This window comes from Daphnia pulicaria, chromosome 1 (genome assembly GCF_021234035.1).
Source record: "Daphnia pulicaria isolate SC F1-1A chromosome 1, SC_F0-13Bv2, whole genome shotgun sequence".
In the NCBI taxonomy this organism is placed as follows: domain Eukaryota; kingdom Metazoa; phylum Arthropoda; class Branchiopoda; order Diplostraca; family Daphniidae; genus Daphnia; species Daphnia pulicaria.
In genome coordinates this window covers 5062007-5074811 of record NC_060913.1, presented here as the reverse complement: position 1 = coordinate 5074811, position 12805 = coordinate 5062007, and the positions used below count along the sequence as shown (strand labels likewise).

At 39.0% G+C, this 12805-nt stretch overlaps 2 protein-coding genes across 2 annotated transcripts; one reads left to right on the top strand and one right to left on the bottom strand.

Annotated features, from left to right (window-relative positions):
* Positions 1-6178: 6178 nt before the first annotated feature.
* LOC124343052 lies at positions 6179-9795 on the bottom strand. Its single transcript, XM_046796172.1, has 7 exons — positions 9522-9795; positions 8929-9014; positions 8428-8731; positions 7618-8335; positions 7182-7551; positions 6900-7094; positions 6179-6771 (listed from the first exon to the last, which is right to left on the bottom strand). The coding sequence occupies exons 1-7, from the start codon at positions 9716-9718 to the stop codon at positions 6425-6427; spliced, it is 2217 nt and encodes a 738-aa protein (XP_046652128.1). The 5' UTR covers positions 9719-9795; the 3' UTR covers positions 6179-6424.
* Positions 9796-10215: 420 nt separating this feature from the next.
* LOC124343555 lies at positions 10216-12064 on the top strand. Its single transcript, XM_046796909.1, has 5 exons — positions 10216-10239; positions 10312-10421; positions 10819-10970; positions 11302-11477; positions 11573-12064. Exons 2-5 carry the CDS (start codon positions 10332-10334, stop codon positions 11995-11997), a joined length of 843 nt encoding a protein of 280 aa, XP_046652865.1. The 5' UTR covers positions 10216-10239; positions 10312-10331; the 3' UTR covers positions 11998-12064.
* The last annotated feature ends 741 nt before the right edge of the window (positions 12065-12805 follow it).

Sequence of the window (12805 nt, the reverse complement as noted above, 5' to 3'; positions counted from 1 at the left end):
CAGCAATAATAATTTTTTCATAACTACTAGGCACACTAAATCCATTTAATCTAAAGGGAAACCTTGAAATCAAAATGGCAACGTTCTCACCAAAAGGTAAACAAAGGAGTGTTACCGTGAAGAAAGAGATAACCGCCATTGTACCAATTTTTGTGTGTTTCAGTCGAGACAGAGATAGACGCCATTTGACCAATTTTCATTATTTACGTCGAAAGAAAAGACGAAAAAATCCCTTAAACAACCGAAAACCGTTGCTAAAACCACCTTAGGAGGAGGAAGACGGGGTCGTTCACGAAATGTCGTTGAAAATTGTTCTCATAAAGCAGATGGTGCTTCGGATGATCCCACAACTTCGCTAAGACAATCGATTCGGACAAGAAAAAGAAAGGCCATTTTTGGGGAAGATGAAGACAGCATGTTAGGTTCACAACCTAAATTTCTTGACTTTTCCAATTACATAAAAATAGTTCTCCCCCATTCAGCTCTGGAAATCTATATATTTACACAGTCAAATATGAATGTCTCTTAACCTTTTCATTGGCGCTCTTGTATTCGCCTATGAAAGCAATATCCAATTTCAGTAGTTCCAATTTTCTTTTCACATGTAAGCTTTATGTGCACCTCCAGGAGTGTTTATAGCTCTAAGGGTTTTACATACGTACTTTGGCTGCGATGAGTAGAATGTGGTGACCTACTTAAGGAAAAGATGTATCACTTTCCAAAGATTAAAAAAAAGTTGGAACGCAAAAAGGTTAAGGAACAAGAAGCGTTATAAAAGATATCCCCGACTTTAAAACATCCCAGTTATTGCACCATACAATGTATATCGATTTTACGCGTGACTTGATGATTACTGTATGCTCAGTTAAAGTTTTTCTTTTCAACAGTGCACAAGTTCATGTCCTTTTTTCTAATCTCATATTTAATTGATGGGGGTTATGCAGGTTATATACTCTCATCTCTTTTTGGCCGAGTCTTGAATACATTTGTTCTTGGAATGCTCCACTTATTGGCGGGTGCCATCGGCTCGTAAATGAATGAAGTTAATGAACTTCGTCAATGAACTTCGTCAATGAACAAGTAATAAGAACATGAGTCGATACGAAAAAGACAGAGAATGAATTGGTGATACAAGTATCAAAACACCAGAAAGCACAGTTTTCTTTAGATAGCATTTATGACTTTTTTAGCATAGACGTCTAAAAACTAAAAAAAAAGTTAAGTTACTAGGTAGTGTTTATAATTAATTTCAATTGAATACCGAGAAAAGCGTCCTCTAGATGTGTAAAACGCTGGTAACAAGGGCGAAATGCTGCTTTCTTCGTTGAGTATGTTAGCTCTTCTAGCAGTAGGTTCCTGATGTGAAACTCGTAATTGAGAATTTTATAACATTGGAACGAGGTCGAGTTTCATCCTCTTTGACGGTATTTCGAATCCTCCTCTCTTTCACGCTTTCTATATTAGTACCAGATTCAGCATCTAAAGAATGGTAGTCTGCATTATTTTTAATACCCATTAAAATGCTAATAAACCTAAGAACCTTATATCTTAGTTACTTCTCGTAACCAGTCGCCAGCTTCCTTATCATGGTGTATTTGGCATGCCAAACGTAGGTCGTGGACTGCCTGCTCCAAATTACCTAAAACTCTGCATGTAAAACGAAGGAAATTTACTTTTGTTAACTTAAATTGTTTTAGATTTGTATTACTTTTGCGCCCATCCTCTATATTTTCAGGCCAAACCAAGTTTGGATTAAGAGTAAGAGCACAATTGGAGTCCATAATACATGCATGTAGTATGGTAAGATTGACAAAACAACTGACTTTTTTCACATAGATTGGGGGCCATGAAGGGTAATTTTTATCATACCTGTAAGCATGTCTGTAGCAGCTTTGAAATTTGTATCGGCTATTGAAGCCAAATCTAGTTGTTCCTGCTCTGCAAAATAATCTTCATCGAGGTGAGAATGCCTATCAAATTCCTCTGATGATGGGAAGCTGGTTGAAACATGTAAAAACAACAACAGCAAAGAGCTCCATGTGCTTATATAACGCACAATTGTTGTAAAAGTGACTCGACCTGTAACTAAACGGTGTTGCCCTTCGATGGCATCAGCTGATTTTTCAAAGAAAAAACAAGAAAAACGAAATAGAGAAAACCAACTAAAGCCAACGCCCTAATACCTTTTCAGCTTTCAAAGTGACAACATGTCTTTGTCTTTTAGTTCATCAAATTCAGATTCTGATTTGAGGGCAGCCACCCGTATCGTCGGCACAGCCCGCGTAGCTACCCCCAGGAAAGAGGAAGAAACGCGGAACGTGACTTGGACCACCGAGGACGGTGTGGAAGCGATAGCCGTAGCGACTCGCATAGCACTTCAGCGACACGTGGCCGGGAAAATTTAGCAGATTTGGGAAATAACCGCAGTTTCTACTGGAAACGCAGCTGTTCGGTGAGTCACAACTGTAGCCGTTAAGTGGACAGCACTCAAAGTCGTTCAGCAGTCCACGGCCGAAGTTAACGAGAAGATCCGGCGCTCCCTGAAAGTGCCGAGTCGGATCAAGAGGCAAGTGATAGGGCTGCTATTTCTATACCTATTTAGCAGGAGCCACTTCTACCGAAGAGTTTCCACAAATGTCGCTCGAATGAACTCAGGACATTTATTACTACAACTCAGAAATCGGCGAAGTTGAAACAGGTCGAAACGAGAGAATACAGAATAGTATTCCTTCCTTTGAGAAGAGCTCGTTTGACTTGCAAGTTCCAAGACTGGACCCATCCATGGTTCGAAGACCAAAAGAAGTAAGAGGAGGAGAGGCCAGAAAAAGTGGAGGCGAAAGAGAAGTCCCTGGCCACGGCTCAATACAAGATTTTGGACATCGCCAAGCCGCTCCTGTAAGTGTGGGGAAGTGTAGATACAGCAGCCGTAGTTGACCCCCTTATGGTTAACGTGGCCTAATCAGCCTTGCCTTGCTTGGGGCCACGCCTTCCACAACATCACCCTTCAGAGGAGAGAGAACATCTTGCGACAGACGGAAGTTTTGAGTTGCTGTTGCCGGAATCCACCCTATTCAAACCGAAGGAATGTGCCCTTCTCTTCGGCCGTACCTTTCACAGAGGCATGGTGAAGGACGCTTCCGATTACCAGAAGCTTTAGCCTTAGGACGTCCTGGTGGACAGCCGTTCACTTCCACATCTATCAGACACGGCAAGGTCAGCATCCATGGCGTGAAAGACGGGAGATCAGGATCCGATTCCGGCTTCAACCTGCACGGCAGTTTCAATAAAAGAGGCGCCAAGGGTTCTTTCAACAGAAATTCAATGTCAGTTTCTTCGAAAATACTTGCTACGCCATTTTTTGTACGCCCACCCGTGGTACTCAGTATGGTTGGGGGAAAAGTACGACAATTTGCTTCCTTTTTACCATTTCGGTGGGGGTTAGAATAATTTTTCCAGAATCCTATTTCAGGGCCACTCCGGGAAGAATATGTCCTTTAGCCCGTAGTTGTTGAAAGCGCAGTGATCTGTCTGGCGCATTTAATTCGTTGCTAGAAAAAGGGACAGTGGAAAAACTTCCGCTCGAGAACCGATGCGGCATTTCTGCAACGGCATTTTTGTGATCCCAAAAAGATTCGATTGCTTTAGGCCAATATTTAATCTAAAAGGGTTAAATAATTTGTAGAATAGTTACATTTCCAAATGGAGGGTGTCAGCGTAATGAAGGTAATGAAGGAGGAAGGTTTATTTTACAAAAATAGACCTTTTTAGACGCCTATCTTACCATTTCCATCCATTTGGACGATAGGAAGTTTTCCTGTTCATGTGGAAGGGGCCGCTTTTCCAATTATCACGCCTTTGTTTCGGCTTTTTGTCTGACCCATGGACCAGCACAAAGATCCTTAAACTGGTGGTGGCCTTGCTAAGAAAGCGGGGGATCCGAATCGTTGTCTACTTGGATGATTTTCTCATCCTTATCTAAGCCAAGTAGGAGACAGAGCGCTATTTTGTGCGTGTAGTAGAAATAATACAAGAAAATTTTGTTTTTGATTAACTGGGAGAAATCGGTGGGCGTGGCCACGCTGAAAAGAGAATTTCTGGGGTTTTTGTTTAATTCCAAGAAGATATACGTCTCTATGCTCCAAAAAAGTAAAATAAATCATAGAGATTTTATGTAAAGCACGTTTGACCGTCGATATCTCATTAAGGGAGGTATAGAAAGTTTGAGGGAATTTAGCTTGGGCGATCCATACTATTCGTTTGCCCATTGGCACAAGATTATGTCTGCTACAATTGTCCGCCCTGCCTTGTCTGGCTTTGTCTGACCAACTTGCCAAGGTCAGATGACGTCAGACAAAGTCAGACAAAATCTGACGTCATGTGACCTACGTCAATTGGTCAGATAAGGCTATTGAAACAGACATCATCTTAACCCAAATGCTGCGTTGTCGTGATGGCAACAAATTTCAAGAAAGATGTCGAACAGCCCTTGTATACGCGCGTTTTACTTCAAATATGATAGTTTAAACATTGTGTTTTATTGAAATTTCTTGCTAAAAAATTTGGAAATTAACCAAGATAACATTTTTTTCCCAAATTTTTGCGTTTCCTTTTGCTTGGTGGGGTTAAATTACCAACTCATCTTGGGACCCCTGTTGTCCTAGTAGAAAGATACAGTGGGCACCAAAAGTGTCCGGACACCCAAGAAAACCTTATGGGAAACCGCTGTTTTCGCAAGGCGAAAAAGTGGTAAATTTTTCATTCCATTTGAATGAAAATTTTTTCGTAGGTTCTCTCGGGTGCCAGGAACAACCCTAATTTTTTATTGAATTTCAAAATAATGGGATGGGTAGATTTTTTTCCGAGGCAAAAGTGTCCGGACATTAGAGATGCCCATATGTAAATAGGCTTACTTTAGGTTCAAATTGTGACTCACTAGGAAATGCTAGAGAAACCGAGAGAAACGTAAACGGTCTTTTAAAAAAATCTGCGTCTCTGCTATGGCACCCGCGAGTCACGATTTTTTAAAACAATTAGTATTCTTTTCCTACCCCAGAGATAAGGAGATGGGTTACTCTGTGTAAAGTCCAGCAGTCGACATTTTGCCTCCCTCCCCCTCCTCAGACGACGAATTCGACTGCGCTGCTCCTTTCGGTGAGCTCCGGAAGCATTACCCAGTAGTTCTCCCCCTTCAGGACCGCCCCTACCGCCAAGTAAGGCAAAGCTTCCGGAGCTCGCCGAAAGGAGCAGCGCAGTCGAATTCATCGTCTGAGAAGGGGGAGGGGGCAAAATGTCGACTGCTGGACTTTACACAGAGTGACCCATCTCCTTATCTCTGCCCTACCCACCCTCAAAATTGATTTCGTTCACATCTCCGATTATGAGAGCCATGCACTGCTGCTGGGTCTACGGAATTGCTTACTCTCCCCCCACGTTTTTCTGAAACAAAGGGGTAGTAGGGACTGATGGGGGGAGAGTAAGCAATTCAGTATAGCAGTTTTTTTAAGTTTCAAACCAGACAATAGTCTATCTAATGTTACCCTTTATTCAAGCCTTTATTACTGTTACAAATATGGGGTATGACATTTGTTTATAAAAAGTTAAACAATCAGTAAATTGATGTGTGATTTTCAAGTCATCGTAACAATACACAGTGCAGGGTATAAGACCAATCAAGTTTTCTTAGTAATAAAATTTGTTTAGTTAAACTAAACAAAATTTTTCCGAATGCTAGTACCCCGAGGACCATGAACGTTTAGGCCTAATTCAGAATGTTATCAGAGCAGCTCGGGCGTGTTACTCAGAACCACGTTTGCGCGCATAAAACAAAAAAGTGCTTACATTTTTATTTATTTTTTGCGTGGGTGCGCGTGAATTTGCTTAAATGCGCGAGGATCGGGGGGAAATGCGCGTCAATTATTTCTATAAGTTTTACAAATGCGCTGATTGTCACGTGCTGAATGTTTATTTTACGGATAAAATTATTTAAATACCCGGTTAAATTTTCCCATTTTTAGCGCGCGATTGAGTGGGACAAAAAATTCGCTTTGCAGAAAAGGTGCGAATCTGCAACTCTTATCTCTTTCAAATATTTTAGTTTTGATTAATTTTTAAAATATTGCTATTCTTTCAATTCGACCACTTTTCATAGTCATCTTACGATCAACAAATAATCAAATAATTTCACTTTTTTAAGATTCATTGTATTCCATGGGTTTGAACTGAATGTTACAAAGAAAAGAAATTTTATGAAAGATGTGCCATTAAAAGGTTTCAAACCGAAGTTATACATACTATATAAGTTTTGCTATAAATTTGTTCGTGGACTAAATTAGGGCTTGAATTGAACAAATAAAAACATTTAATTATTTCTCAGTTTGGCTCAGAATGAGATGGGTTGGGGAACGGGGTCTTTCAATAATGCTTCTTACTCGTGATGGTCGTCAGTAGGGCTAACAAAGAAATTGTATTTTTCCGCCAAACAGTGGGCGTTTGATCCATCATCGACGTCTGTCTCATCACGGTAAGGAAGTATGTCTTGGTTGCTGCAACTGCGAAATACGACATATTTGCCTAGATAAGTTTCCCAGGATACAGTTTGTCTGTATTCTCTGTTCTGTATTTTGTTGTTCATAATGGACTGGACACCATTTTCTCCTCTTAGAATCTCCTCCAAATCACATTTGTTCTCGCCATTCATCTCTGAGCTGGCCTTCGTGTTGATTAAATATTCTTCCTCCATTTTCTGACATAGCGCTTGAATAAAATATGTACCTGAATGTTGACAGCAAAACGAAGCACGACATGATTTTAAGAGTTTGAAAAAATAAAGATCCATCAGACATGCAGGTTATTTTCGTGCTTGGAAGCTCTTAATTCTGAGCCTATATACTTTTACTTGCCTGTTTGAGCATTTCGCATAGAAACGAATCCTGGAATTGTTGATTTGATGGTTATGAAATCCATAATCGGGGGATTTCGGTTAGGCGCACCGTCTTTAGAATTTAGAGAATGAAAACAATTCGTCATGTATTTAATCGCTGCTGAAGACGTGCTTAGTTGCACTATGGATTCTTTGCTTTCACTGGTACTTTTATCTGCAAGAAAAAGTCAAACTAATTCATTATTCTTAAAACTTAGAGCAAGAAAAAGTTGAATTTATTTTCTAAAGAAAATTTAAACACCTGGTGATAAGAGGGTAAGCGGTACAATGTTTCTCTCGTTTTGTTCCAGCACTCCCTGGCAAGCTTGGACGATAAAGATTTTGGGTTTCCCGTAGAGGCTGGGACAGTTGTTGTATGAGAACTTGTACTTGAGTTTGTTGACGTTGACATAGAGACCATCCGCACCGGCGATGGCGTTTTCGATGCCGTGCGACAAGAGACAAACGACCAGACAGCCGTACTTTGAAAAATCTGCGTTTGCCAGTTTTTTCATTTCGCCTCGGATATCGAATGACATTAAGTTATGATGAATCACAACTTGGAAACCCAATTTCTCGAAGACAAATCTGAGTCGCTTCCAATCCTGTGCAGTTCCTGCACGATGCGATAGCTAATACAAAATAAAATATATTATTAAGTTTAAATAAATTTTTTCGACGATTTATTACGTATATACTTTTGTGAACAACTCCTGATTAAAAATAACGCAGAGGCCGGGCTTATCGTACGTGTATATGGGATAGACCTCCTTTGTCGCCGGTTGAAAATAAGCATTTTCCAGGATTTGTGACAGGGTTGGTCGATATTTTTCGTTGAATTGAATCATTCGCTTGATTAGATCAGTAGCCTTTCTATTACTTATGCCCTTTGGAATCCAAGTCTTTTGATAAACCTCATTTTTGGTATTGGGGATGTTTACGAGACGCGCCATTTCGGTATTGCCAAACGGATGAGTTGGGCTGGAATCGACGCCGTCATCCGTTCCAGTCAAGACGTAATGGTAGAAGCAACCGAGAATGAATACGTCGAGCGATTGGTGAAGTGGTTGCTTCTCACGTCGACTTTCAGGAGCTTCCCAGCCTTCCGATGCGACAGTTCCAGATAAATCATTTCCCTGATCGAGCTGTCGGCTGAGTCGAAAATCGGTTATTTTGACTGCGTAACGATTGGAACTGTTGCTCGATTGAATTTCCTTGATAAGGAAACTGCTTGGCTTGACGTTGCGGTGGACGAAATGATTTTGGTGGAGGTAGTCAAGTCCCCTTGTCGCCTGGAACAGGATTCCTTTTGGCGATAGGGATGATAATATCTCTGCCGCTTTAGCCTTATCATCTTCGGAGTTTTGCTGGAATAGGTCAGCAACCGAACACAGGCAAAGCTCTGTTGCTATGTACCTGTCAAGCATTTATATCATTAAAAATTAGCATATGTCTTTTATTAAAATGTTATAAGAGCGTTACATTCAACCTAAAAGGTTGTCTCTTACACAAAATCATTTCTTTCGTCCGTTTCGTAGCTGAAATAGCGAATAAAATTTTCGTGGATATCCAGTTCTCGGAGGATTCGAAACTCGCGTTCTATTTCAATAATTAGATCGTCCCTCATTTCTACTTTTTCAATGGCCACGTCAATGTTAAATTCGTGAAATTCTTGGAATATTCTGCGCTTATTGTTGGACGCCTGTCGCGGAGAGTTCAAAAGAGTTCTGGGCTCACACTTACGAACTCCCTTCTCTTGGGACCATTTGCAATCATAACTCAATTTACCTCCTCTTCGAACCCAAGCCCTACCTGTGAAAGAGTTTTTGTAGAAAAACGAAATAAAATGAATAACGATTTGTGAACTTTTAAACACATTTTTTTTTTTTCGAATTTATTAGCTAAGGTTATTGTTATATTTTTCTTATCGTGGTAGTTTTTTGTGTTTCACTCGTCAGCATGGTAATAGAGTAACATATGTTAACTGTTATGTGTAGTTGTATACATACCACTCTTAGAGGCAATCTCATTCGGGACAATCTTGAGTTCCACTACATTTAGAGCCGGATGCTTCTGGGTCGCCTGCCAAAGTTGACTGAATATTGAAATGGTTAAACAGTAGGCTATATACTAAAGGAATTAGGATTATAAGGGAGAACGAACCCCGAAATGCGCGTGTAACGGAAAATCGCAGCTAATAGAGAAGTAACAAAAACATTTTTCTTCAACAGTGATGGGCGTGTGACAGTGATCTTATCAAACCTTATTCCCAGTTATAAATGGTTGCCAAGCAATAATATTTTTTTAGGGAAAGTAGTGCATAAAGTTTATAACTAGAAATAAAGATGGAAGAAATGTTAATATTCCCGCTCTTGCGGCCACCTGGCCAAATTGTGGGAAATACGGAGTTTTTTTTAAAGAAGGATTGCTACTGGCTTTTACATGCATTTATTTGTTAGCAAAAATTGGGAAATTGGGAATCACAACTGTTTTTCTCAATTGTCATTATTTTGGAGTTTTGGAAAAAAATAATGTTTTGGTTTAATCTGGGACTCTGGGTTCGCTCTCCCCTATTCAGAAAATTGAGGGTTTTCATTAATACCTGTAAACTTCGTCTGGGGCTGTTATAGTAATCCGAATTTCACGGCAAGGAGTCTTGTTTCCTTCGAATAACACATCTTCAGTGGAAACTTTACTTGCACTTTCCTTCGTGGTGTTACTGCTACCCAATTCTATCGAACCTAAAGCGGAATCGGCACTCGAAGATGCTTTGATATCAACCAACAGAGATAGTGTCATTTTATTGTCTTTCTGTCGTCCTCTGATCTATCCTTAAAAAATACTATAGGAATAACTTAAAATTACGTTCTTGACGTTTGAACGTCCACGTTTCAAATAAAAATGGTTACTTGATTATTATAGATAGATAAGCGGTACAGTCATACAGCAGTCACTTATCAAAGTGATCATATCTACATATGTGTAAGAGTTCACGTTTTACCAAATTACGAAACACAGGTAAAAATGGTGAATACAGCAATACTTATAACCAAATAATTTATCGATATATTGGCTACTAATATTATTATGCATTATGCAATTACCAGCTTTAACATTTTTGTTTAACCAATAATAAAGTTTGTTTAACACTAAGGTATAGTCAAGGGTATAGTTTATTTATAATCAACATAATTTTTTTTTATACTAGTGGGATGATATAAATGTGTGATAAGAGAACTTCTGCTTTAATATCTAGCCACATAGCGTTCCATAGAATGGCAGTCGTCATAATTATTTTGTCGAGGAACGACGATATTTTGGTATTTTTTTTTTTAATAATTAATCTCTTATACTAATTTTACAGCGCTAACGCTGAATTTTCAATGATACAGATGCATTTACAAATTTGAAAATGAAAAGTACTAATTCTTTCGCAATGCTTCAACGTATTATAATGGTTTTGGTCCTGCTTTTCCTTGCACGGGCCAACGGGCGTGAAAAGGTAGGAAATTCATTTTTGTTTTAAATCATAACGAATCTTTTTAAGATTAAAACTGAGAATGTGATTCCTAATTCAAAACTTAATTATAAAAATAAAATCAATTAAGAGACACACCTTTGTTTGAATTTCGCAATAATCTGATCGAAGTTTCGATATGCTGACGCATTTCAGTGATAACGTAATTCAATAATGCTGGCGCAATAATTCTATCGTGGCGCAATGCCCCGTACATTCAACTTAACTACCGAAGTCTCAGAAGCTTATTTAAGTCGTTTATAACGTTGTCCAGTTAAAAACAAAATGAAATGTTGTTGTTTTTTTGTTTGTTTTTTTAAATATAACCTTCATTATGTTTTTTTGTTATTTTTCAATTGACGCTGAATTATTGCTACTACAATGTCAAGAAGATGCTGAATGCTCATTCGGTACTTCATGCACTTTCGGATTTTGCGAAGGAGACGATTGCGTTAAGTGCAAGTTATTCCGACGAGAAGAATCTGCTAACGGTTGCATCAAAGAAATAAAAAACTGTGGCCCCTGTCTTTCGGGGTAAGAAAAATCACTAGCTGATTTAAAACTTCTTTAGTGGGTTCAGTGATCAAGTGAAATTACTGGTATTTTTGGTAACCTATTACCGTACTCAGAGATATAGAACCATGGCTTCTTCTCTTCTTGCCTCTTCTCGTTATAGAAGGCGACGAGGAGTTAAAATATGGTTGTGATGGTTACGCCAAGATTCTATAGCTCTGCTATAACGGTGCTAATAAAGCGGCACAGTTGCTTTGGTTATTACACTTATACCCACTAAAGTAGTACAAATCATCGATAAACAAATGCCGCTTGTCGATCATAAAAAATGATTGATCCAATTTCAAATTAGAACGGAAGCAGAAGATCTAGTAGGAGGGGGCAAATCAATTTATTGCAAACCAATTGGCAATTTGTCGACTCCTGTAATCGAAACTTTTGTCAACTACTGGGTGATAACGGCAATCACCAACATTGTGATTGTGGCCGCGGCTGGGGGCGCCATTTGGAAAAGAAAACATCTTCGAGGTACGTTTACCATTATTGGGGTTCTGTCTATAATAAAAGACTTTGCATATTGCATACATCTTTATCCTGAGTATGTTTTTCTTGTTTTACTTTAGATTTTTTTCGCCGTCAAAAGTCTACCAACAGTAACGACAACCCTCCTCCCTTCAATCCCAATTTTAATCAGACAACCGGATTTCCGGAAGCGATAAATCACGTTGTTGGGTCGTCTACCGCCCCTGATTACTTGTCAGATGGGGAATCAGACGATTCTACTGGTCCATCATCACCTTCAAATCGGCTTTTGCCCCTAGGAGAAACAGTAAACATCAGCAACGCTAATCCAGGGATTTATCAAGGTGTTGAAATTGATCTTTCTGAATTCCGGAGAAGTGAAAGCAGTATCAGTATTGAAGGTTCGCCAGGAGCGCAGTTTTCTTCCATTAGCATTGATTCATGTAACGAAGATGAAGGCAATGTTGGTTTCTCAGTCGTCGTAAAATCTGTTGGTCCGTCGAATTGCAATAGCAAGAATCCATAATTATCATACCAGCAAGTGGGGATTACATTTGATTAAATCGTCGAATTTTATTTAATCTTTACATCGACGGAACATAGTAATTAAAAAACTAATTTTAATAAAGACCTTATAAAGGAGGTCACTACATAATCTTTTATAAAATCACCCAGAAATGTGTTTCACATTAATCAATTAATTGTTTTTTTTTGTCTACTTAAGAAAGAGATGCATAAGTTAATTTTTGTCCAGGATCTTTTCAAGAATTTCTTCATTATAAGGCGAACCAGGGGAGAACTTCTTGCTTTTTTAATAAGACCTATCCCTATTTTTCCAAACTGTGCTAAATTGGCAGTATAGGCCTAATTGTGTTACATTTTATATTCTTTAAGTTGTTGAACCGTCGCACATTATAGCCATTTGCGTGTCGGTGATTTACTAACGCTTAAGTTATTTTAAAATGCAGCTCAATAAATCGTCTTTGTGATTGATTGTAAGTCATTCCAGTCAACTCGTGGTGACCGGTGGTGATGGACAGTCTGTGTCAGTCAAAGAACTCGTCCCTTTGTTATTCTTTTAATCAGTACGTGCCCTGTAATTGTTCCTTGGACTTACTTAGCTTATGGTCAATAACTGCTAACCTGCTTAAATTCTATATATTGCTGTCATTGTAAAATTGAAGCAAAATATACAACGAGCAATTGATACAGACTTTTATTTATTTGTGTACCACACCTTTTATTTTGAAAAGATTGCGCAAAAACATGGACATGTCTGAACAGGGGTAATCCCTATCAACACAGCGGCGCGATAGTACTTAAAATTCAGTTTT